The sequence below is a fragment of the Poecilia reticulata genome, chromosome 20 (genome assembly GCF_904066995.2).
Source record: "Poecilia reticulata chromosome 20, P_reticulata-male-v2, whole genome shotgun sequence".
NCBI classification, from domain to species: domain Eukaryota; kingdom Metazoa; phylum Chordata; class Actinopteri; order Cyprinodontiformes; family Poeciliidae; genus Poecilia; species Poecilia reticulata.
In genome coordinates this window covers 26,932,576-26,960,441 of record NC_088849.1, presented here as the reverse complement: position 1 = coordinate 26,960,441, position 27,866 = coordinate 26,932,576, and the positions used below count along the sequence as shown (strand labels likewise).

The 27,866-nt window shown below is 42.2% G+C and overlaps 1 protein-coding gene across 1 annotated transcript in view; it reads left to right on the top strand.

The window, feature by feature from the left end:
- Positions 1-27,866, top strand: part of LOC103460167 (uncharacterized) — a 91,741-nt gene that overhangs the window by 55,924 nt on the left and 7,951 nt on the right. The window contains 6 exon segments of the mRNA XM_081601164.1: positions 3,259-3,441; positions 6,810-6,992; positions 10,799-10,969; positions 21,829-22,011; positions 24,793-24,963; positions 27,458-27,637. Of these exon segments, the coding sequence (XP_081457290.1) occupies positions 3,259-3,441; positions 6,810-6,992; positions 10,799-10,969; positions 21,829-22,011; positions 24,793-24,963; positions 27,458-27,637 (1,071 nt within the window).

Below are 27,866 nucleotides of genomic sequence, written 5' to 3'. Positions count from 1 at the left end.
CCACGTACTCTCTGCGCTTTCTGAGGATGGCTGGTGGATAATCATGATCCAGATTTATTTGCTTTCCATGCCAAACAAATCCTTTTCGCTGCCAGGCCTTGCGGAGCAACAGCTCTTTATATTTGAAGCTCAGAAATTTCACTACGATGGACCGTGGCGCCGCTCCCTCTGGTGGCTACGGACTGAGCGCCCGATGTGCTCGTTCAATCTGCATGTCCGGCCGGGAGTCTTCCAGACCTAGCCCCTCTTTTAATAAAGTTTCCACAAAAGCAGCCATGGACTCACAGTCCTTTTCAGCCCCCTCTGGAACACCATAGATCCTGACATTCTCCCTCCTGGATCGGCTCTCCAAGTCAACCATCTTGTCTTCCAGACCCACGTGTAGCTTTAGCAGCTCTGCTAACACTTCCTCCGTGTTTTGGGTTCGTTCCTGTCTTCTCCAAACGCTCTTCTACTTCACTTATCTTTGTGTTTGCTATTCGTATTTCCTCTTTAATAGTCAAGAATTGTTTCTTATTTTCCTGACGGAACCCTCTCAGTTCTTCTAATAAGATTTCGAGGCTAGCCATTCCGTCCTCCTAGCTTAGAAGCTACGATACGTTAGTTGTACCTGTTCGTTGAATTTTTTTGTCTTCCCTCTTTTACTTATTGTTGTTGGGCTTCGTTGTCGTCTTACCCCCTCTAATTGGTTTTCGTAAGGTAATATTGCTCAGTTGAATGGGGTAATTCAATAATTTATCCGGTTATCTGGGGAGCCTCTCTAATGAGCAGCCATCTTAACGATGTTCCGGCCGGAAGTCAAAATGCATCTTATTGGATGTTTTTAATGTTTAACATCAGCTTCTGAAACCTATGGAGGGCTAAAGGTGGCAAAACTATATGAATAAATATGCTATGAAACACATATTTGTAAATCTCCCTTTCATAAACTAAATGTCATAAATTCCAATAAATAATTTAATTTCCCACTAAATAATTTAATATATTATGAAATATCCCATCAGTAGCATCTGTCACAGGTGTTTCACTGAATCCTGTGACCCGTCATTTCCTGATTGCTCCTGTTGGTCTTCAGTGTTCATGCAGATAAATGCTCGCTGGCGCCCCCTGTGGTCACAGAACATGCTGCTCACCTGGTCCAGGTCTTTGACTCTGGAGTCGATATCTGAGTCCATAAAAAACTCCAATGACTTTAATAAACTTTTCTAATGTATCTGCTACAAACTGGCTGAGCAGCTCCAGACTCTGTGTCTGTAACTTGCTCTAAATCAGAGGAGCTCCAGTCCTCCAGAGCTCCAGTCCTCCATAGCTCCAGTCCAGTCCTGGAGCTCTGGAGGACTGGAGTCCTCCAGTCCTCCAGAGCTCCAGTCCTCCATAGCTCCAGTCCAGGACTGGACTGGAGCTCCTCCAGAGCTCCAGTCCAGTCCTGGAGCTCTGGAGGACTGGAGTCCTCCAGTCCTCCAGAGCTCCTGTCCTCCAGTCCTCCAGAGCTCCAGTCCTCCAGAGCTCCAGTCCTCCAGAGCTCCAGTCCTCCAGTCCTCCAGAGCTCCTGTCCTCCAGAGCTCCAGTCCTCCAGAGCTCCAGTCCTCCAGAGCTCCAGTCCAGTCCTGGAGCTCTGGAGGACTGGAGGACTCCAGTCCTCCAGTCCTCCAGAGCTCCAGTCCTCCAGTCCTCCAGAGCTCCTGTCCTCCAGAGCTGTTGTCCTCCAGAGCTCCTGTCCTCCAGAGCTCCAGTCCTCCAGAGCTCCAGTCCTCCTGGAGCTCTGGAGGACTGGAGGACTCCAGTCCTCCAGAGCTCCAGTCCTCCAGCTTTCAGATGCTTCCTGCTCCAACACACCTGGATCAAATGTTCAGAGCTGATCCTGGTCTGTTGCAGGACAGGAGCTCTGAGGACTGGACTTGAGCCCCTCTGGTCTAAAACGCCTCTTATCTGTTCAGGTCAGAGGTCATTCAGGTCCTGCATGATCAGAGCCGCCATGTTTGACCACAAACAGAATAAACCAGCGGATTAGACAGGATCTGCGTTGGCTCCGCCCACAGAGGGTGATGGTTTGACTTAAAGACAAAAGCCATGAAATAAATAAATACAGGGAAACATTTAAAATATTAAAAATAAAACATTTCTTTAAAAGGACATTTTATTATTTACATTCATTTCTAAAGGTAGATTTTATTAGACATGTCATTGAATATTTCATAATTTCATTATTAAATGAATGCATTAATTAATGTTCATGTGGAGGACCCACATGAACCACAACCAGCTGCAGGTAAATGCAGGACTGAGACGCTTATCGAAGCTCCTGGTGATAAAATCACAGAATCAGGTTTTTAAACCCTGTGAGTAAAACGGCCTCAGAAATCTGGACGTTCTCTTGGACAGTTCATGGACAATCACTGCCACTGTTGGTTCCCAGCTGTTTTTACCATTAAGGAAAATGTAGAAGCTGTTTCATCACAGAAGGACCTAGAAATGATTGTCTGCTTTTATTTCTTCTCCTTCAGATTAACGGCCTATTAGTGGGTCTGAGTAAATCCTCCATGGCTTCCCTTCAGTCTGTGCTAAACGCTGCAGCCAGGCTTTAACTAGACCCACAGAACCAGAACCACAGAACCAGAACCGATCACAGAACTCCTGTTCTGGCCTCTCTGCTCTGCTCCCGTGTCTTTAGGACTCATTTTAAAACTTTGGTTTCAACTTTTAATGCATTTCATGGTGAGACTCCCAACTGTACATCAGACCTTCTGGAGCCTCTCTGTCCGCCCAGGACTCTGAGTTCTGGTTCCCAGAACCGTTTTCAACTGGTGACGGAGCATCAGGTGCAGCCCAGGTTCTGGACCGGCTCCCTCCATCAGTGGCTGCTGGTTCATTTGGTTCATTCATTTAGATTCTTTTGTTTCCTTTTAGTAAAACACTTTGTGGTTTTTTATGTCTGAAAGGCGCTATAGCAATAAAGTTTACTTAAAGAGCTTAGTGATATTTTTAAGTGTTTTAGTAATTTCACGATACTTTTATTGAATTAATGGGAGATTTAAATGTATTTAATTTTATCTTTATTTAATTGTTGCCATTTCAAACCTCCTGTCTGTCAGGAACAAATCTATAATCTATGATTGATGATCAGACCTGGAATTATTTTACAAAGATCCTCCAACTGAAGCAGCAGAATATTAATGTTGGTATTAATATTCATGAGACTCTTTAACTGGTTAACCTGCATCCTGTTGCTTCAGCTCACATCTTTTATTCTTTATTCAGATTGATGAGCTGCAGTTTGTCAGAGATCAGCTGTTCTTCTCTGGCCTCAGCTCTGAAGTCCAACCAACATCTGACTCAACTGGAAATAAATCAGATCATCATGGAGGAAAACACTGGAGACTCTGGACTGAAGCATCTGTGTGAGATCCTGCAGAGTTCAGTCACTAAAGTGGAGAAGTTAAGGTTTGTTTTCTGTCAAAATGATTCTCTGATATATTAATACTTATTTTGATCATTTATTTGCCTTAAAACAACCTGTTGACAGAATGACAGGATATTATTTCTCAAACATTTTTTCCATTTAAATGAATTATTTTCATGTTTCAGACTTTCAGAATATTGAAGTTTATTTTTCAGTTTTTCTGAGTTTAAAATGTTTTGACTGATGAACAAAATGGAGGTAAATAAATGAAATGATGTGAATGAATGGTGGAGATGTTCCAGTCTGGTTTGGGACGGATTCAGATGAAGGATTTTAATGTTTCCTGTGAGGAACTCGCTCCGTTCTGACCGTCAGCTTTACACTCTGAGGTCCAGTTTCTGGCTCAGATTTGTCTTTATGAAAAGCAACAAGCAGCTCTTTGTCCCTGCAGGACAAGAAGACTCATCAGATCTGCTGCTTTCTGTTGGTTCCATATGAGTTACTGATGTTAGTAGGACCTGTTGGCTGAAGATGATGATGATGATGAAGATGATGATGATGATGATGATGATGATGATGATGATGATGTCACTGCTGGTACTTCTTCCTGTCGTTTATGGATTTATAGTTACTGGATCATCCCTCACTTTTAACTTTCACTATTATTATTATTATAAACATACTTTCTGTAACGTTAGTCGGCCTTTGGGACATGAAGGACCTGAACCCAATAGAACCTGATAGAACCAGATTCATCCTGAACCCGATTCATCCTGATCCCGATTCATCCTGATCCAGATTCATCCTGATCCAGATTCATCCTGATCCAGATTCATCCTGATCCAGATTCATCCTGATCCAGATTCATCCTGATCCAGATTCATCCTGAACCCGATTCATCCTGAACCCAATAGAACCCGATTCATCCTGATCCAGATTCATCCTGAACCCGATTCATCCTGAACCCGATTCATCCTGATCCCGATTCATCCTGAACCAGATTCATCCTGAGCCCAATAGAACCCGATTCATCCTGATCCAGATTCATCCTGAACCCGATTCATCCTGATCCCGATTCATCCTGAACCCGATTCATCCTGATCCAGATAGTTCATTATGAATCTGGTTCTGATTCCTGGTTTGGAAACTCTGAGCAGAAAAACTGCAGTTCAGCATCTGCAGCAACTTTCAGTGAAACTTTTCCAGCTGTGGAGGAATCTGGACTCATCTTGGCAGAAATGTTTTATTGGAGGGTTTTCCAGCATGAACGACCTTTTAAAGGGTCACAGCGTCTCAATAGGTCAGACTTTGACTAGGCCACTCCAGAGACTTCCTGTTCTTCAGCCAATCAGAGGAGGACTTGCTGCTGTGTTTCGGATCATCGTCCTGCTCCAGAACCCAATCAGGTTCCAGCTTGAGGTCACCAGCACACGGCCGGATGTTCTCCTTCAGCAGAATTCATGGATCCACTGATCACAGCAAAACAGCCCAGAGCACCACACTGCCACCACCATGTAGGAAGGAGGATGTGTCTCTGACACCTGGTGTTGCTTTACTGCAGATATAACGGGACACAAACCTTCCAGAGTTCAGCTCATCGGTCCACAAAGTTTCCCAGACGTCTTTGGGATCATCAGGAAAACCGAAGATAAAGGCTTCATGATGAGGCAGTGTGCTAAGCTAGCTTAGCACGATTATTAGCATGCTACATTGAGGTAGCAGCAAATGTTACAGTATATCTAATGTTATTCCCAATGTTACTGGATAGTTAACTGTTTATTGTCTCAATCCAGCAGAAAGTGAGTTCTGTGAATAATTAGCAGGAGCTAAAAGCTGCTAATGTTCAGAGCTAATCTTTGGAGCCGCTGGAAGAGCAGACGATGGTCAGCTCTGTGGCTTCACACTGAGGATGATGATGATGATCCACCTTCACCTTTAATATCTGGGTTTTCACCATTTATCAGAGAACCAATAATCAAACTAAACCTGATTTGATGAGGAGTACCTCCATACTCATGACGTCTCTCTGCCTGGTGGGTTTTTAGCTCTAGTGGATTTTATTTGAAGGTAGTTCGACAGGAAAGAGGGTAATGAGAGGACAGAGGGAAGACATGCGGTGAATGTCACCAGGCCGGGAATCGAACCTGTGACCACCACCACGAGGCCTGAGGCCTCATTACGTGGGTTCTGCTTTGCCCCTGTGCCTCCACAGCGCCCCCTGCCTGGTGGTTTTATCAGACTGAACAGACGTTGGGCTGCTGCTCATGTTTACAGGATGATTTATTAATGAACCAGAAATATATTGTATAACTCTCACAGTTATTCTCAACTCTGGCAGATCTTGATTTAGACTTTGATCAAAAAGTTGGGATGAAATGAGGCGGATGTTGCTCAAAATATTACACTGTAAAAAGAGTTTCAGTTAAAAAATGACATCAAAATGTTATTTTTATGTTTCTCAATGATCAACACAGATTGACTGGTGTTAACCCGAGAGGCACATTGCTGACCCAACATGCTAACCTGTTTGTTTCATTTATGTATTTTAATCTATTTTAGTGCTAATGTGTCAGATTAAAGGTTAATTCTGTGAAATTTGATCTGTTTTTTTTTTTCTTTTTGATTTCAAGGTTTTTGGACAATAAATATACTCTGTGTCCTTCCTTCACCTTTGGTCCCAGTTGGTCCCAGTTTGGTCCAGTTTGGTCCCAGTTTGGTCCCAGTTTGGTCCCAGTTGATCCCAGTTTGGTCCCAGTTTGGTCCCAGTTGATCCCAGTTTGGTCCCAGTTGGTCCCAGTTGGTCCCAGTTTGGTCCCAGTTTGGTCCCAGTTTGGTCCCAGTTTGGTCCCAGTTGATCCCAGTTTGGTCCCAGTTGATCCCAGTTTGTCCCATTACAACCACATTCAACATGGAATGAAACTTTTTGTGCAGACAAATCTGCATATTTGCCTTTCAAGACTTAAAGTCTCCATTTGTGGAAAACTGACTCCATATACTGAGTTCAACTAGTTGGTCCAGAGTCCTGCTAACATCGATCAATACTAATATTGATTGTTTCATTGAATCAGAATCTGATCTCTGATCTCCAGCTGCACATTGAAGGGATTCCCATCCAACTTTCCTCATTCTCTGATGTCACTTTGGTTCCTAAAGTCCATTTTAATTCCCGACCAGAACCACTGAAGGCCCGACTGAAATATTCTAACAACACGTCATAATAACATGTTCTGGTTCTGCTGGTTTGGACTCTATAAACCAGTTTTACTGGGTCAGATATTAAACATCAGTTCATCATGTTTCTTTTACATTCAGTCAAATTAATTTTCTACATTTTTATCATTAATTTGTTCATATTTCAGTTTTAACTGCATCCTGTTGCTTCAGCTCACAACTTTTATTCTTTATTCAGATTGATGGACTGCAGGTTGTCAGAGATCAGCTGTTCTTCTCTGGCCTCAGCTCTGAAGTCCAACCAACATCTGACTCAACTGGAAATAAATCAGATCATCATGGAGGAAAACACTGGAGACTCTGGACTGAAGCATCTGTGTGAGATCCTGCAGAGTTCAGTCACTAAAGTGGAGAAGTTAAGGTTTGTTTTCTGTCAAAATGATTCACTGATATATTAATACTTATTTTGATCATTTATTTGCCTTAAAACAACCTGTTGACAGAATGACAGGATATTATTTCTCAAACATTTTTTCCATTTAAATGAATTATTTTCATGTTTCAGACTTTCAGAATATTGAAGTTTATTTTTCAGTTTTTCTGAGTTTAAAATGTTTTGACTGATGAACAAAATGGAGGTAAATAAATGAAATGATGTGAATGAATGGTGGAGATGTTCCAGTCTGGTTTGGGACGGATTCAGATGAAGGATTTTAATGTTTCCTGTGAGGAACTCGCTCCGTTCTGACCGTCAGCTTTACACTCTGAGGTCCAGTTTCTGGCTAAGATTTGTCTTTATGAAAAGCAACAAGCAGCTCTTTGTCCCTGCAGGACAAGAAGACTCATCAGATCTGCTGCTTTCTGTTGGTTCCATATGAGTTACTGATGTTAGTAGGACCTGTTGGCTGATGATGAAGATGATGATGATGATGATGATGATGATGATGATGATGATGTCACTGCTGGTACTTCTTCCTGTCGTTTATGGATTTATAGTTACTGGATCATCCCTCACTTTTAACTTTCACTATTATTATTATTATAAACATACTTGCTGTAACGTTAGTCGGCCTTTGGGACATTAATGACCTGAACCCAATAGAACCAGATAGAACCAGATTCATCCTGAACCCGATTCATCCTGATCCAGATTCATCCTGAACCCAATAGAACCAGATTAATCCTGAACCCGATTCATCCTGAACCCAATAGAACCAGATTAATCCTGATCCAGATTCATCCTGAACCCGATTCATCCTGAATCCAATTCATCCTGAACCCAATAGAACCCGATTCATCCTGATCCAGATTCATCCTGATCCCGATTCATCCTGAACCCGATTCATCCTGAACCCGATTCATCCTGAACCAGATAGAACCCGATTCATCCTGATCCCGATTCATCCTGAACCAGATTCATCCTGATTTGATTCATCCTGAACCCAATAGAACCAGATTCATCCTGAACCAGATTCATCCTGAACCCAATAGAACCCGATTCATCCTGATCCAGATTCATCCTGAACCCGATTCATCCTGAACCAGATTCATCCTGAGCCCAATAGAACCCGATTCATCCTGATCCAGATTCATCCTGAACCCGACTCATCCTGATCCCGATTCATCCTGAACCCGATTCATCCTGATCCAGATTCATCCTGATCCAAATAGAACCCGATTCATCCTGATCCAGATTCATCCTGAACCCAATAGAACCAGATTCATCCTGATCCAGATTCATCCTGAACCCGATTCATCCTGATCCAGATTCATCCTGATCCAGATTTCATCCTGAACACAATAGAACCCGATTCATCCTGATCCAGATTCATTCTGATCCAGATAAATTCTGATCCAGATTCATTCTGATCCCGATTCATCCTGATCCAGATTCATCCTGAACCCAATTCATCCTGATCCAGATTCATCCTGAACCCGATAGAACTCGATTCATCCTGAACCCGATCCATCCTGATCCAGATTCATCCTGAACCCGATTCATCCTGATCCAGATTTATTCTGATCCCGATTCATCCTGATCCCAATTCATTCTGATCCAGATTCATCCTGAACCCGATAGAACCCGATTCATCCTGATCCAGATTCATCCTGATCCAGATTCATCCTGATCCAGATTTCATCCTGAACACAATAGAACCCGATTCATCCTGATCCAGATTCATTCTGATCCCGATTCATTCTGATCCCGATTCATCCTGATCCAGATTCATCCTGAACCCAATAGAACCAGATTCATCCTGAACCCGATTCATCCTGATCCAGATTCATCCTGATCCTGATTCATCCTGAACCCGCTTCATCCTGATCCAGCTTCATCCTGAATCCTCTAGAACCAGATAGAACCTGATTCATCCTGATCCAGATTCATCCTGAACCCGACAGAACTCGATTCATCCTGAACCCGATTCATCCTGATCCCAATTCATCCTGATCCCGATAGAACCCGATTCATCCTGAACCCGATAGAACTCGATTCATCCTGATCCAGATTCATCCTGAACCCGATTCATCCTGATCCCGATTCATCCTGAACCCAATAGAACCCGATTCATCCTGATCCAGATTCATCCTGATCCAGATTCATCCTGATCCAGATTCATCCTGATCCAGATTCATCCTGATCCAGATAGTTCATTATGAATCTGGTTCTGGTTCCTGGTTTGGAAACTCTGAGCAGAAAATCTGCAGTTCAGCATCTGCAGCAACTTTCAGTGAAACTTTTCCAGCTGTGGAGGAATCTGGACTCATCTTGGCAGAAATGTTTTATTGGAGGGTTTTCCAGCATGAACGACCTTTTAAAGGGTCACAGCGTCTCAATAGGTCAGACTTTGACTAGGCCACTCCAGAGACTTCCTGTTCTTCAGCCAATCAGAGGAGGACTTGCTGCTGTGTTTCGGATCATCGTCCTGCTCCAGAACCCAATCAGGTTCCAGCTTGAGGTCACCAGCAGACGGCCGGATGTTCTCCTTCAGCAGAATTCATGGATCCACTGATCACAGCAAAACAGCCCAGAGCACCACACTGCCACCACCATGTAGGAAGGAGGATGTGTCTCTGAAACCTGGTGTTGCTTTACTGCAGATATAACGGGACACAAACCTTCCAGAGTTCAGCTCATCGGTCCACAAAGTTTCCCAGACGTCTTTGGGATCATCAGGAAAACCGAAGATAAAGGCTTCATGATGAGGCAGTGTGCTAAGCTAGCTTAGCACGATTATTAGCATGCTACATTGAGGTAGCAGCAAATGTTACAGTATATCTAATGTTATTCCCAATGTTACTGGATAGTTAACTGTTTATTGTCTCAATCCAGCAGAAAGTGAGTTCTGTGAATAATTAGCAGGAGCTAAAAGCTGCTAATGTTCAGAGCTAATCTTTGGAGCCGCTGGAAGAGCAGACGATGGTCAGCTCTGTGGCTTCACACTGAGGATGATGATGATGATCCACCTTCACCTTTAATATCTGGGTTTTCACCATTTATCAGAGAACCAATAATCAAACTTAACCTGATTTGATGAGGAGTACCTCCATACTCATGACGTCTCTCTGCCTGGTGGGTTTTTAGCTCTAGTGGATTTTATTTGAAGGTAGTTCGACAGGAAAGAGGGTAATGAGAGAGGACAGAGGGAAGCCATGCGGTGAATGTCACCAGGCCGGGAATCAAACCTGTGACCACCACCACGAGGCCTGAGGCCTCATTACGTGGGTTCTGCTTTGCCCCTGTGCCTCCACAGCGCCCCCTGCCTGGTGGTTTTATCAGACTGAACAGACGTTGGGCTGCTGCTCATGTTTACAGGATGATTTATTAATGAACCAGAAATATATTGTATAACTCTCACAGTTATTCTCAACTCTGGCAGATCTAGATTTAGTCTTTGATCAAAAAGTTGGGATGAAATGAGGCGGATGTTGCTCAAAATATTACACTGTAAAAAGAGTTTCAGTTAAAAAATGAAATAATCATGTTATTTTTATGTTTCTCTATGGTCAACACAGATTGACTGGTGCCAGAAATAACATGTTCTGGTTCTGCTGGTTTGGACTCTATAAACCAGTTTTACTGGATCAGATATTAAACATCAGTTCATCATGTTTCTTTTACATTCAGTCAAATTAATTTTCTACATTTTTATCATTAATTTGTTCATATTTCAGTTTTAACCTGCATCCTGTTGCTTCAGCTCACATCTTTTATTCTTTATTCAGATTGAGGGACTGCAGTTTGTCAGAGATCAGCTGTTCTTCTCTGGCCTCAACTCTGAAGTCCAACCAACATCTGATTCAACTGGACCTGGGCTGGAACAACCTGACAGATTCTGGAGTGAAGGAGCTCTGTGGTTTACTACAGGATCCTGAATGCAGAATACAACGATTAAAGTAAGAAACCATGTTTTATGTTTGATGTTTCTGATGTAAAGTCGTGACCAGAGGTCAGTCCTGAGCTTCTCTCTTGTTAAAGTGGCTGCAGGAGGAAACAGGAAAACAAAAAGAGATGAAGCTGCCGCCTGCAGCCTCATCCTGAAATCCCTGATTCTTTTTCTTCAGACATAAAGCAACTGTTACTAATCAGGTTCCCCCAGTGTAATATAAGCCTGGAGGGCCGCCAGGCTTTATTTGTGCCCCCACCAGGCTTAGCATTGCTTTTTTAAAAATGTTTTCATTTTTAAGACTTTATAGTTGGTGTGTTCAGGTATTAATCTTCCAGTTACACATAATTATCAGGTGATATTTTCACATTTCAGCTGTAAACATTTTTAACACGCCGAGCTGCTGGATGAACGACTGCAGAGCGTCTAACCACCAGGGTTAGCAGGATGTCTGGGGGAACCTTGATCAAGAGGAAGATAGATATTATTTATTTTATATTTTAATCTTTAATGCCAGCTCCTGGAGTCTATGGAGGGCTGTAAGAGGCAAAATGAAATTAATATGCCATGAAATGTATATGTATAAATCTTCTATTAATTAATTATATGTATTATAAAATTACTAAAACATCATTAATTTATTACATTTACCACTAAATTATAAATTATTAGGGGTGCTTTGATTGCAGTTTCCTATCAAATTAGTATTTTTTTATTTGACCTTCCTATGTTGGCTGATGACGTATGTATTTGTTTGAAATGTCCCTAAATGTCTGAAGACATGTGACTGTTGTTGGACATGCAGCTGGAAGACATCGCCTTCCTTCAGTCCCTGCAGATGTTGCAGCTGAACATCAGTCGGTTCCAGGGAACCAAAACCACACGGGACAAAATCCTTGTAAACTCACACAGCCTGACCGCATTCAGTGTTTAAAACCTGCTCAGGTTAACTGATCCCTTCCCTCAAGACTGAATGAACAACAGATAAAGACAGGAGAAGTTTGACTGCTGACTCGTACGGTGGACTACAGCAGTAATTCATCATTAGAAATATGCTGGGTTTCACTCAGCCTCGGGTTGGACCAGACGGATCCGACTGATCATCTAGATTTCTCCTCTGGATGCGACCAGCTGTGCGTTCAGACGCCAGCAGGTGAAATGCTCATCATTGAAGTCGTTTAATTTCATAAGTTATTTGGTCCACAGTCTGATTTATTTATTTATTTTTCACTATGAGATTAAGTCAGATACGTTCATCTTTAAGTGTGATGGATCTGGATTTGCAGTTCAGCTAGTTGAATATTAACTAAATTTCTGAACATTTTTTGACTTTTGAAACTCAGAAATTTACATATTTTTCTAGAAAATTTCTGAGATTTCAGATTTCTTTCAGTAAAGTCTTTGTGTCATGATTTGCAGTATGAGGTGGTGAGGCAGATGCTGAGGCCCAGGTTGAAATGAAGGAAATGATGATTTTAATGGTGACAAGGCAGCAGAAAGTCCAAAACCAGGCAGCACAGAGAGAACGGTAGGCCAGGTTCACATCTGGTAGCAACTGGAGGGTAAACGGGCGAAAACAAGCAGCCAAACACGAAGAACGCGCCGTACGACCAGGACCCGACAAACACAGAGACATTAAATACACAGAGGGGAATCAGGGACACACCTGGGAACACGCCGGGGGGAGACGGGACAATACGGAAAAACTAACCTCACAGAAAAACCAAATCATGACAACTTGAAGTTCATTTAGTTGTTGTAGAAAACGTCTGAGGTTTGTGGCAGAAATGTTCTCCTTTCTACAATGGCTGAAGATTCACAAACCTGGAGAAAATGTGGAAATTAATTAAATTATATGCTCAAAAATAAATACATTAAAATAAATCATTTTGAAACAAGACATTCTAAAGAATGATTGAAAATAAGAAAATATAGGCTCATAATGTGCTAATTAAGCTGAAACAGCCAGCAGCTCTCCTCCATACCTGTGACAACAGATGATCTTCTGTGGTCCATTTGGTTCTCCTCCTGGTGAGACTCTCGGGCCTCGGACTGGTCGGGTCCAGTCTGGGTGTGATGGGTTTACGGCTCTGAGCCTCCAGCAGCTCTCACCGTTTCAGGTTGGATCTTTGTTGAATGTGAATCTGGTTCCCAGGTTGAGACCAGGGAGACGAGTTTCTCCTCAGAGCTGCAGATGAAAGTATTAAATTCTTTTCCATCTGTTGCTGGTTTATTGTGGCTAAACGAGCTTATTAAACATCTGACTGGCACATTACTGCCACCAACTGGTGGAGACTTGTATTGCATGACATCGATATTTCCGGTTTCTGTAAACTGTACCACACCTGGCTCACAGGTAAAATCCTGGGGGTTTCTTGCAGCCTGTAGGTGGCGCTGGCGGCCCACTGTGGCCCTGTGCTGCTTTCACTGGTTCTGTTAACTGGTTAACCTGCGTCCTGCTGGCTTCAGCTCACATCTTTTATTCTTTATTCAGATTTAAGCACTGCAGGTTGTCAAAGATCAGAAGTGGTGATCCGGCCTCAGCTCTGAACTCTGACCCCTCACATCTGACTGGACTGCAGCTGAGCAGCAGCAGCAACAACCTGGAAGATTCTGGACTGAAGGAGATTTGTGATGTTCTACAGAATCCTGACTGCAGGATTCAACGATTACAGTAAGAAACCATGTCTTAATTTATTTCTGCTGTAAAGTCATGACCAGAGATCAGTCGTGGTGTCTGAGAGCTGCTGTCAGGTCAACGTGGCTGCAGGGAGGAAACAGAAAAACACAGAATATCAGAGCGTAGCTCTGAGGCCGACATCGGCAGTGACATTGTGAAATTTACTGATTGTTTTTCTTTCTTTAGAAATAAAATAACTATAAGAGGAATATCTAAATTATGAGTATTCATGTCATTTATTGGATGTTTTTCCTTTTTATTTTTTTTTAAATTGAATTTTTTATTTGGAAAGGCAAGTTACAATTATTTTTGTACAATCCAGTGTCCACCACAATGGTGGGAAAAAAGAAAGAAAAAAAATCACAAGCCAATCCAGGATTTTTGTATAATAACAAAGAACATCAGAGTGAGTGGGGGTAGAGAGGGGTCAGGTCTCATTTTCTTTTCGTTAGAAGAAAAACACAGTAAAGAGAATAAAATTTACCATAATCCTGAACTGAGGTACAATACCCATCACAACATTATTTGCGTATAATAGATGAATTTAGTCCACAGGAATGACTGATTTCACATAGTTGTCCATTTAGACCAGATCTTGAAGAAAGTTTTCTCTTCGACCTTGAACAGAAGGATAACTTCTCCAGAATGTAAATGTCCTGTACAATGTTGACCCAATCATCCACTGTGGGTGCTTCGGGCTTTAGCCATTTTCTAGTGATTGTCTTTTTGCTTGCTACCAGAAGAACTAAAAGCAGTTTTTTATCATCCAGTGCCCAGTTATCAAGTGAAATGTTTCCTAAATATAGGGATTCACACATACATGGGATCCTTTCAGTAAATATGTTATTAATGTGGGAACAAATTTGTTCCCAAAAAGCTTTAATCACCGGACAACCCCAGAAGATGTGGTGATGATTTGCTCCATTACTTCCACAGAGTCTCCAACATGTGTCTCCGCTGCCCTGGTGTTTTTTCTGAACTGGAGTTACAAAATATCGAACAGAGTTTTTCCAACTGAACAGCCGCCATGAATTGGAGCTTGAAGTCACCCAGTGTAATTTATTAATCTGTTCCCAGACTTCAGTAGAGATTGATAGATTTCCTTCTTTTACCCACTTGTTTCTTATGTAGTCTGTGTCACCCTGTTTAGACAATAGAATACCATTGTACAATATGGAAATGAGTTTTTTGCATGAACCTGACTTCAACAAGGACCATAAACACACTAAGAAGTCCTGGTTTGGCCGTTTCCCAATTGTCACATATATTTTGATTGAAATAGGACCTAACCTGTAGATATCTAAAAAAGTCATCCTTCTCCAACCCTTTTAGAACTCTTAAGTTCCTCAAAACTCTGGAATACACCCTTCTCAGTAAATGTATAGTAGGAGGTTAGTCCTTTTTGGATCCATCCTCTGAATCTCCCATCAATCTTGTTCGGTTTAAAAGCTGAATCAAAGGCACACCATCTGAGTATTTTTATCTGGTTACCCAATTTACACATTTTAACAATCTTACTCCAAGAATCTAGCATGGTGTGTAGTATTGACCCATGTGGTATATTCAGCCCCCCTTGTAGGTCCTTGTCCATTAATACTGATATTAAAGGTATTCCTTCTACTGTTGCTCTTTCCAAATCTTTCCACCTTGCATTGTAAGATGAAGAGCACAGGCAGAACACAGGTCTTAATTGAGCTGCAAGGTAATAAACTTGTAGGTTAGGAAGACCAAGTCCACCTTTCTCTTTCTTTAACTGCAGCGTACTATATCTCACTCTTGCCTTTTTCCCCTGCCAGACATATTGAGCGATTAACCTTTCCCACTCTATGAATCGCCAATCTGATATCTGAATAGGTAAACACTGAAATAGGTATAGGAAGCGCGGGAGAATGTTCATTCTGACTGACTCCACTCTTGAGTGTAAATTTGAAAAAGGGATCAGACTCCATCTCTTCATGTCTAATCTCAGATTTGAAATTAGGGGCCCATAGTTGACTTCAAAGATCCTGGAGAGATCCTTGGGCAATGTGACCCCTAAATATTTAATGGATTCTGCCTCCCATTTCCAATTGAAGAGGTTCCTAATATTGTTTTGTGGGTTATAGTTTATTGTTAAAACCTGAGTCTTGGTAATGTTTATCTTGTAACCTGATAGGATACCATATTCTTCGATCACTCCCATAAGTACCGGTAGGGTTTTAGCGGGATTTGTTATGGTCAACAGTAAATCATCTGCAAACAATGACAACTTTTGTTCTCCAGATGCCATATGAACTCCAGCTATGTCCGTCCTCTGTCTGATCCACTGACTTAGAGGCTCAATGAAGAGGGCAAAGAGGAGTGGAGAAACGCAGCATCCCTGCCTCGTTCCCCTTTCCAGAGTGAAGCGATCAGATAGGTCTCCATTAATTTTTATCCTAGCATATGGTCTATTATATAGAGATGCAATTACATCTATTATGGCCCGGCAGAACCCAAATTTGGACATAACTTTGTAGAGAAAAGACCATCTGACTGAATCAAAAGCCTTCTCTGCATCTAGACTCAGTACAAGTGTCTCTATTTTTTGTTGGGTTACATGATTTAAAATATGCAGGGTTTTCCTGATGTTATCCTGAGTCTGCCTCTGCCTGATGAAGCCTGTTTGATCTTTATGGATTATCACTGGCAGGATATTTTCCAATCTCTGTGCAATAATGGCAGTAAATAATTTGTAATCAATATTTAGCACACTTATTGGGCGATAGCTTCCGCAATCCTTCTTATCCTTTCCTTCCTTGGGAATTAGCGAAATAATTGCATCTCTCCATGAAGGAGGGATTATTTTCTTTTCCAGTACATTGTTGAAAACTCTTACTAAAACCGGGACTAACTGATCCTGCATTTCTCTGTACCACTCGGAGGTAAACCCATCTGTTCCTGGAGATTTCCCTCCTTTCAACTTTCTAATCACTGACCTTAGTTCTGCTTCAGTTATCTCTGATATTAATTGTTCGTTTTGCTCGTCTGTAATGTTTGGCAGAGAGAGTTGGGAAAGGAATATGTCTATTTGCTGTTCATTATTCACTTTGGGTTGGGAGTATAGAGTTTGGTAAAAGTCTCTAAAGCATTTCTGAATCTTTTCTAGGTTTGTTTCAACCCTGTTTGTATATATATTCTTTATTTTGTGAATAGTTCTATCAGCTTGTTGTTTTCGTAATTTAAATGCTAGGAGCTTCAGAGATTTCCCCCCTGCTTCATAATATTTCTGTTTAGTAAAGAGAAGTTTCTTTTGTATTTCTTGTACGTTTAACTCATTCAGTTCTTTTTTCACCAACTCAATTTTAGCTCTTGTAGCCCTCTTAAAGGTTTTAGAATGCTCTGTCTGAAGTTTTTTCAGCTCAACCTCCAATTGAGTTTGTTTTTGTTGTCTAATTTTCTTTTCGTTGGAGGAAAAGGCTATTATTCTTCCCCTGACTACAGCCTTTAGAGCATCCCAGAGTATTTCCGGACCTACCTCATTATTATCATTCTCTTCCAAATATTGTATGATTTCAGTTTTCATATTCTCCTTAAAGATTGTACTGTTTAATAAGTTTGTATTCAGCCTCCAGAGGGTGGATCTGCTTTTTTCAGCCAGTTGAATGGAGATATAGATTGGGCTGTGGTCTGAGATTGGACTGGATCCTATCTCCCAACTTCTCAATCTATGCACATCTTTTTTAACATAAAAAAATAGTCTATTCTTGAGTATACATTGTAAGAAGAGGAATAATGTGTGTAGTCACGACTGGTTGGGTTCTTATCCCTCCATATATCCACTAATCCCACTTCGTCCATCATATTTTTCATTCTTTTACTGATATATTTTGAGTTTGTTTTCCCATTTGATGAGTCCAGGTTTGGGTTTAATCTAATATTAAAGTCCCCCGCACAGATCATTACACCCTGACTTTTTGTTGCTGCTAATTCAAAAATTTTCGTAAAACGACCAGTCGCTACCAGGTGGGGCATAACATTGACAAGACTTATCAAGATGCCATCTATTTTTCCTGTAATTAAAATATAACGACCCTCCTTGTCTTTATGCTCTGCAACATGTTCGTAGCACAAGGAACTCGATATTAAAATTGCAACCCCTCTTCGTTTACCAGAGCTGTGGGAAGAAAAATAAACAGATTTAAACCCCATCTTGTTCAATTTGGCATGTTCAGAGTTATCTAAGTGGGATTCCTGAAGCATTGCTATTTGAACTTTATCCTTCCTGAGTTTTGATAATACTCTCCATCTCTTAATCGGATTATTTATGCCATTTATATTGAAAGAAACCACCTTTAACTCTGTCTTTCCCATTTGTGCAGATGTCTTCCCCATTCACTGATGACCCTGAAACTCCCCCATCACTCACTAGAACTGACATTAACAGAATATAAACAGAAGAACCAGAACCAAAAGTAAACGTATAAACAAGAACCATGAAAAACAGAACATGTTCAGCATCCAAGGCAGGGGTCTGTTGATTAGACCCTGTTGGGCTTCTTGGAGGCAGCCCAGAAGGGAAAAACCTCCCATAACTTTAAGGAGGGCCCTTACAGGTGGCAGCAGCCCAAATAGAGTGGACCCCAGTCTAACCTTTATAGAATCCTATCATCCTTAAAACAGCCCTCTGTACACTTATCTCTGAGAGGAAGATTCCAGGAGGGAAAAGGAAGAACCCCTCAGTTCTCAGATCGTAGGTGGAGATGTTCTTCTGAAAGCCGGAGCCTCTCTTTGTAGTTTTCTCCTCTTGCAGAACCGGAGGAGCCTTTCTGCCTCCTCCCCTCCTTCCTGCTCCAGGACAGCCGCTCGATCTGCTCCTTCAGGGAAGCTGGGGATCTGATGACTTTAACTTTGTAGCCCTTTTTAGCCAGATCCTCGGTGGTCTCCTCTATGGTGTCGTAGGTCCTGGTCCCCTCTTTATGTTTCACTCGCAGCCTCGCCGGGAAAAGTGTCTGAAACGGGACCCGTTCTCTTTCAGGACCCTCCGAACCTCCACGTACTCTCTGCGCTTCTGAGGATGGCTGGTGGATAATCATGATCCAGATTTATTTGCTTTCCATGCCAAACAAATCCTTTTCGCTGCCAGGCCTTGCGGAGCAACAGCTCTTTATATTTGAAGCTCAGAAATTTCACTACGATGGACCGTGGCGCCGCTCCCTGGTGGCTGCGGACCGAGCGCCCGATGTGCTCGTTCAATCTGCATGTCCGGCCGGGTGTCTTCCAGACCGAGCCCCTCTTTTAATAAAGTTTCCACAAAAGCAGCCATGACTCACAGTCCTTTTCAGCCCCCTGGAACACCATAGATCCTGACATTCTCCCTCCTGGATCGGCTCTCCAAGTCAACCATCTTGTCTTCCAGACCCACGTGTAGCTTTAGCAGCTCTGCTAACACTTCCTCCGTGTTTTGGGTTCGTTCCTCTGTCTTCTCCAAACGCTCTTCTACTTCACTTATCCTTGCGTTCGCTTTTCGTATTTCCTCTTTAATAGTCGAGAGTTGTTCCTTAGTTTCCTGACGGAACCCTCTCAGTTCTTCTAATAAGATTTCGAGGCTAGCCATTCCGTCCTACTAGCTTAGAAGCTACGATACGTTAGTTGTGCCTGTTCGTTAAATTTTTTGTCTTCCCTCTTCTACTTATTGTCGTTGGGCTTCGTTGTCGTCTTACCCCCTAATTGGTTTTCGTAAAGTAATATGCTCAGTTGAATGGGGGTAATTCAATAATTTATCCGGTTATCTGGGGAGCCTCTCTAATGAGCAGCCATCTTAACGATGTTCCGGCCGGAAGTCAAAATGCATCTTATTGGATGTTTTTAATGTTTAACATCAGCTTCTGAAACCTATGGAGGGCTAAAGGTGGCAAAACTATATGAATAAATATGCTATGAAACACATATTTGTAAATCTCCCTTTCATAAACTAAATGTCATAAATTCCAATAAATAATTTAATTTCCCACTAAATAATTTAATATATTATGAAATATCCCATCAGTAGCATCTGTCACAGGTGTTTCACTGAATCCTGTGACCCGTCATTTCCTGATTGCTCCTGTTGGTCTTCAGTGTTCATGCAGATAAATGCTCGCTGGCGCCCCCTGTGGTCACAGAACATGCTGCTCACCTGGTCCAGGTCTTTGACTCTGGAGTCGATATCTGAGTCCATAAAAACTCCAATGACTTTAATAAACTTTTCTAATGTATCTGCTACAAACTGGCTGAGCAGCTCCAGACTCTGTGTCTGTAACTTGCTCTAAATCAGAGGAGCTCCAGTCCTCCAGAGCTCCAGTCCTCCATAGCTCCAGTCCAGTCCTGGAGCTCTGGAGGACTGGAGTCCTCCAGTCCTCCAGAGCTCCAGTCCTCCATAGCTCCAGTCCAGGACTGGACTGGAGCTCCTCCAGAGCTCCAGTCCAGTCCTGGAGCTCTGGAGGACTGGAGGACTGGAGTCCTCCAGTCCTCCAGAGCTCCTGTCCTCCAGTCCTCCAGAGCTCCAGTCCTCCAGAGCTCCAGTCCTCCAGAGCTCCAGTCCTCCAGCCTCCAGAGCTCCTGTCCTCCAGAGCTCCAGTCCTCCAGAGCTCCAGTCCTCCAGTCCTCCAGAGCTCCAGTCCTCCAGTCCTCCAGAGCTCCAGTCCTCCAGAGCTGTTGTCCTCCAGAGCTCCTGTCCTCCAGAGCTCCAGTCCTCCAGAGCTCCAGTCCTCCTGGAGCTCTGGAGGACTGGAGGACTCCAGTCCTCCAGAGCTCCAGTCCTCCAGCTTTCAGATGCTTCCTGCTCCAACACACCTGGATCAAATGTTCAGAGCTGATCCTGGTCTGTTGCAGGACAGGAGCTCTGAGGACTGGACTTGAGCCCCTCTGGTCTAAAACGCCTCTTATCTGTTCAGGTCAGAGGTCATTCAGGTCCTGCATGATCAGAGCCGCCATGTTTGACCACAAACAGAATAAACCAGCGGATTAGACAGGATCTGCGTTGGCTCCGCCCACAGAGGGTGATGGTTTGACTTAAAGACAAAAGCCATGAAATAAATAAATACAGGGAAACATTTAAAATATTAAAAATAAAACATTTCTTTAAAAGGACATTTTATTATTTACATTCATTTCTAAAGGTAGATTTTATTAGACATGTCATTGAATATTTCATAATTTCATTATTAAATGAATGCATTAATTAATGTTCATGTGGAGGACCCACATGAACCACAACCAGCTGCAGGTAAATGCAGGACTGAGACGCTTATCGAAGCTCCTGGTGATAAAATCACAGAATCAGGTTTTTAAACCCTGTGAGTAAAACGGCCTCAGAAATCTGGACGTTCTCTTGGACAGTTCATGGACAATCACTGCCACTGTTGGTTCCCAGCTGTTTTTACCATTAAGGAAAATGTAGAAGCTGTTTCATCACAGAAGGACCTAGAAATGATTGTCTGCTTTTATTTCTTCTCCTTCAGATTAACGGCCTATTAGTGGGTCTGAGTAAATCCTCCATGGCTTCCCTTCAGTCTGTGCTAAACGCTGCAGCCAGGCTTTAACTAGACCCACAGAACCAGAACCACAGAACCAGAACCGATCACAGAACTCCTGTTCTGGCCTCTCTGCTCTGCTCCCGTGTCTTTAGGACTCATTTTAAAACTTTGGTTTCAACTTTTAACTGTACATCAGACCTTCTGGAGCCTCTCTGTCCGCCCAGGACTCTGAGTTCTGGTTCCCAGAACCGTTTTCAACTGGTGACGGAGCATCAGGTGCAGCCCAGGTTCTGGACCGGCTCCCTCCATCAGTGGCTGCTGGTTCATTTGGTTCATTCATTTAGATTCTTTTGTTTCCTTTTAGTAAAACACTTTGTGGTTTTTATGTCTGAAAGGCGCTATAGCAATAAAGTTTACTTAAAGAGCTTAGTGATATTTTTAAGTGTTTTAGTAATTTCACGATACTTTTATTGAATTAATGGGAGATTTAAATGTATTTAATTTTATCTTTATTTAATTGTTGCCATTTCAAACCTCCTGTCTGTCAGGAACAAATCTATAATCTATGATTGATGATCAGACCTGGAATTATTTTACAAAGATCCTCCAACTGAAGCAGCAGAATATTAATGTTGGTATTAATATTCATGAGACTCTTTAACTGGTTAACCTGCATCCTGTTGCTTCAGCTCACATCTTTTATTCTTTATTCAGATTGAAGAGCTGCAGTTTGTCAGAGATCAGCTGTTCTTCTCTGGCCTCAGCTCTGAAGTCCAACCAACATCTGACTCAACTGGAAATAAATCAGATCATAATGGAGGAAAAAACTGGAGACTCTGGACTGAAGCATCTGTGTGAGATCATGCAGAGTTCAGTCACTAAAGTGGAGAAGTTAAGGTTTGTTTTCTGTCAAAATGATTGACTGATATATTAATACTTATTTTGATCATTTATTTGCCTTAAAACAACCTGTTGACAGAATGACGGGATATTATTTCTCAAACATTTTTTCCATTTAAATGAATTATTTTCATGTTTCAGACTTTCAGAATATTGAAGTTTATTTTTCAGTTTTTCTGAGTTTAAAATGTTTTGACTGATGAACAAAATGGAGGTAAATAAATGAAATGATGTGAATGAATGGTGGAGATGTTCCAGTCTGGTTTGGGACGGATTCAGATGAAGGATTTTAATGTTTCCTGTGAGGAACTCGCTCCGTTCTGACCGTCAGCTTTACACTCTGAGGTCCAGTTTCTGGCTCAGATTTGTCTTTATGAAAAGCAACAAGCAGCTCTTTGTCCCTGCAGGACAAGAAGACTCATCAGATCTGCTGCTTTCTGTTGGTTCCATATGAGTTACTGATGTTAGTAGGACCTGTTGGCTGAAGATGATGATGATGATGATGATGATGATGTCACTGCTGGTATTCTTCCTGTCGTTTATGGATTTATAGTTACTGGATCATCCCTCACTTTTAACTTTCACTATTATTATTATTATAAACATACTTGCTGTAACGTTAGTCGGCCTTTGGGACATTAATGACCTGAACCCAATAGAACCAGATAGAACCAGATTCATCCTGATCCAGATTCATCCTGAACCCAATTCATCCTGAACCAGATTCATCCTGAACCCGATTCATCCTGATCCAGATTCATCCTGATCCTGATTCATCCTGAACCCGATTCATCCTGATCCCGATTCATCCTGAACCCGATTCATCCTGATCCAGATTCATCCTGAACCCGATTCATCCTGAACCCGATTCATCCTGATCCAGATTCATCCTGAACCCAATAGAACCAGATTCATCCTGATCCAGATTCATCCTGATCCAGATTCATCCTGAACCCGATTCATCCTGATCCAGATTCATCCTGATCCTGATTCATCCTGAACCCGATTCATCCTGAACCCGATTCATCCTGAACCCAATAGAACCTGATTCATCCTGATCCAGATTCATCCTGAACCCGATTCATCCTGATCCAGATTCATCCTATCCAATTCATCCTGAACTCGTTAGAACCCGATTCATCCTGATCCCGATTCATCCTGATCCCGATTCATCCTGAACCCGATTCATCCTGATCCAGATAGTTCATTATGAATCTGGTTCTGATTCCTGGTTTGGAAACTCTGAGCAGAAAATCTGCAGTTCAGCATCTGCAGCAACTTTCAGTGAAACTTTTCCAGCTGTGGAGGAATCTGGACTCATCTTGGCAGAAATGTTTTATTGGAGGGTTTTCCAGCATGAACGACCTTTTAAAGGGTCACAGCGTCTCAATAGGTCAGACTTTGACTAGGCCACTCCAGAGACTTCCTGTTCTTCAGCCAATCAGAGGAGGACTTGCTGCTGTGTTTCGGATCATCGTCCTGCTCCAGAACCCAATCAGGTTCCAGCTTGAGGTCACCAGCAGACGGCCGGATGTTCTCCATCAGCAGAATTCATGGATCCACTGATCACAGCAAAACAGCCCAGAGCACCACACTGCCACCACCATGTAGGAAGGAGGATGTGTCTCTGACACCTGGTGTTGCTTTACTGCAGATATAACGGGACACAAACCTTCCAGAGTTCAGCTCATCGGTCCACAAAGTTTCCCAGACGTCTTTGGGATCATCAGGAAAACCGAAGATAAAGGCTTCATGATGAGGCAGTGTGCTAAGCTAGCTTAGCACGATTATTAGCATGCTACATTGAGGTAGCAGCAAATGTTACAGTATATCTAATGTTATTCCCAATGTTACTGGATAGTTAACTGTTTATTGTCTCAATCCAGCAGAAAGTGAGTTCTGTGAATAATTAGCAGGAGCTAAAAGCTGCTAATGTTCAGAGCTAATCTTTGGAGCCGCTGGAAGAGCAGACGATGGTCAGCTCTGTGGCTTCACACTGAGGATGATGATGATGATCCACCTTCACCTTTAATATCTGGGTTTTCACCATTTATCAGAGAACCAATAATCAAACTAAACCTGATTTGATGAGGAGTACCTCCATACTCATGACGTCTCTCTGCCTGGTGGGTTTTTAGCTCTAGTGGATTTTATTTGAAGGTAGTTCGACAGGAAAGAGGGTAATGAGAGAGGACAGAGGGAAGCCATGCGGTGAATGTCACCAGGCCGGGAATCAAACCTGTGACCACCACCACGAGGCCTGAGGCCTCTTTACGTGGGTTCTGCTTTGCCCCTGTGCCTCCACAGCGCCCCCTGCCTGGTGGTTTTATCAGACTGAACAGACGTTGGGCTGCTGCTCATGTTTACAGGATGATTTATTAATGAACCAGAAATATATTGTATAACTCTCACAGTTATTCTCAACTCTGGCAGATCTTGATTTAGACTTTGATCAAAAAGTTGGGATGAAATGAGGCGGATGTTGCTCAAAATATTACACTGTAAAAAGAGTTTCAGTTAAAAAATGACATCAAAATGTTATTTTTATGTTTCTCAATGATCAACACAGATTGACTGGTGCCAGAAATAACATGTTCTGGTTCTGCTGGTTTGGACTCTATAAACCAGTTTTACTGGATCAGATATTAAACATCAGTTCATCATGTTTCTTTTACATTCAGTCAAATTAATTTTCTACATTTTTATCATTAATTTGTTCATATTTCAGTTTTAACTGCATCCTGTTGCTTCAGCTCACATCTTTTATTCTTTATTCAGATTGATGGACTGCAGGTTGTCAGAGATCAGCTGTTCTTCTCTGGCCTCAGCTCTGAAGTCCAACCAACATCTGACTGAACTGGACCTGAGCTGGAACAACCTGGAAGGTTCTGGAGTGAAGGAGCTCTGTGGTTTACTACAGGATCCTGAATGTAAACTACAACGATTAGAGTAAGAAACCATGTTTTATGTTTGATGTTTCTGATGTAAAGTCGTGACCAGAGGTCAGTCCTGAGCTTCTCTCTTGTTAAAGTGGCTGCAGGAGGAAACAGGAAAACAAAAAGAGATGAAGCTGCCGCCTGCAGCCTCATCCTGAAATCCCTGATTCTTTTTCTTCAGACATAAAGCAACTGTTACTAATCAGGTTCCCCCAGTGTAATATAAGCCTGGAGGGCCGCCAGGCTTTATTTGTGCCCCCACCAGGCTTAGCATTGCTTTTTTAAAAATGTTTTCATTTTTAAGACTTTATAGTTGGTGTGTTCAGGTATTAATCTTCCAGTTACACATAATTATCAGGTGATATTTTCACATTTCAGCTGTAAACATTTTTAACACGCCGAGCTGCTGGATGAACGACTGCAGAGCGTCTAACCACCAGGGTTAGCAGGATGTCTGGGGGAACCTTGATCAAGAGGAAGATAGATATTATTTATTTTATATTTTAATCTTTAATGCCAGCTCCTGGAGTCTATGGAGGGCTGTAAGAGGCAAAATGAAATTAATATGCCATGAAATGTATATGTATAAATCTTCTATTAATTAATTATATGTATTATAAAATTACTAAAACATCATTAATTTATTACATTTACCACTAAATTATAAATTATTAGGGGTGCTTTGATTGCAGTTTCCTATCAAATTAGTATTTTTTTATTTGACCTTCCTATGTTGGCTGATGACGTATGTATTTGTTTGAAATGTCCCTAAATGTCTGAAGAAAGCTGCTAACGGTGGTGTGACTGCTGTTGGACATGCAGCTGGAAGACATCGCCTTCCTTCGGTCCCTGCAGATGTTGCAGCTGAACATCAGTCGGTTCCAGGGAACCAAAACCACACGGGACAAAATCCTTGTAAACTCACACAGCCTGACTGCATTCAGTGTTTAAAACCTGCTGAGGTTAACTGATCCCTTCCCTCAAGACTGAATGAACAACAGATAAAGACAGGAGAAGTTTGACTGCTGACTCGTACGGTGGACTACAACAGTAATTCATCATTAGAAATATGCTGGGTTTCACTCAGCCTCGGATTGGACCAGACGTATCCGACTGATCATCTAGATTTCTCCTCTGGATGCGAACAGCTGTGCGTTCAGACGCCAGCAGGTGAAATGCTCATTGAAGTCGTTTAATTTCATAAGTTATTTGGTCCACAGTCTGATTTATTTATTTATTTTTCACTATGAGATTAAGTCAGATACGTTCATCTTTAAGTGTGATGGATCTGGATTTGCAGTTCAGCTAGTTGAATATTAACTAAATTTCTGAACATTTTTTGACTTTTGAAACTCAGAAATTTACATATTTTTCTAGAAAATTTCTGAGATTTCAGATTTCTTTCAGTAAAGTCTTTGTGTCATGATTTGCAGTATGAGGTGGTGAGGCAGATGCTGAGGCCCAGGTTGAAATGAAGGAAATGATGATTTTAATGGTGACAAGGCAGCAGAAAGTCCAAAACCAGGCAGCACAGAGAGAACGGTAGGCCAGGTTCACATCTGGTAGCAACTGGAGGGTAAACGGGCGAAAACAAGCAGCCAAACACGAAGAACGCGCCGTACGACCAGGACCCGACAAACACAGAGACATTAAATACACAGAGGGGAATCAGGGACAGACCTGGGAACACGCCGGGGGAAGCCGCGACAATACGGAAAAACTAACCTCTCAGAAAAACCAAATCATGACAACTTGAAGTTCATTTAGTTGTTGTAGAAAACTTCTGAGGTTTGTGGCAGAAATGTTCTCCTTTCTACAATGGCTGAAGATTCACAAACCTGGAGAAAATGTGGAAATTGATTAAATTATATGCTCAAAATAAATACATTAAAATAAATCATTTTGAAACAAGACATTCTGAAGAATGATTGAAAATAAGAAAATATAGGCTCATAATGTGCTAATTAAGCTGAAACAGCCAGCAGCTCTCCTCCATACCTGTGACAACAGATGATCTTCTGTGGTCCATTTGGTTCTCCTCCTGGTGAGACTCTCGGGCCTCGGACTGGTCGGGTCCAGTCTGGGTGTGATGGGTTTACGGCTCTGAGCCTCCAGCAGCTCTCACCGTTTCAGGTTGGATCTTTGTTGAATGTGAATCTGGTTCCCAGGTTGAGACCAGGGAGACGAGTTTCTCCTCAGAGCTGCAGATGAAAGTATTAAATTCTTTTCCATCTGTTGCTGGTTTATTGTGGCTAAACGAGCTTATTAAACATCTGACTGGCACATTACTGCCACCAACTGGTGGAGACTTGTATTGCATGACATCGATATTTCCGGTTTCTGTAAACTGTACCACACCTGGCTCACAGGTAAAATCCTGGGGGTTTCTTGCAGCCTGTAGGTGGCGCTGGCGGCCCACTGTGGCCCTGTGCTGCTTTCACTGGTTCTGTTAACTGGTTAACCTGCGTCCTGCTGGCTTCAGCTCACATCTTTTATTCTTTATTCAGATTTAAGCACTGCAGGTTGTCAAAGATCAGAAGTGGTGATCCGGCCTCAGCTCTGAACTCTGACCCCTCACATCTGACTGGACTGCAGCTGAGCAGCAGCAGCAACAACCTGGAAGATTCTGGACTGAAGGAGATTTGTGATGTTCTACAGAATCCTGACTGCAGGATTCAACGATTACAGTAAGAAACCATGTCTTAATTTATTTCTGCTGTAAAGTCGTGACCAGAGATCAGTCGTGGTGTCTGAGAGCTGCTGTCAGGTCAACGTGGCTGCAGGGAGGAAACAGAAAAACACAGAATATCAGAGCGTAGCTCTGAGGCCGACATCGGCAGTGACATTGTGAAATTTACTGATTGTTTTTCTTTCTTTAGAAATAAAATAACTATAAGAGGAATATCTAAATTATGA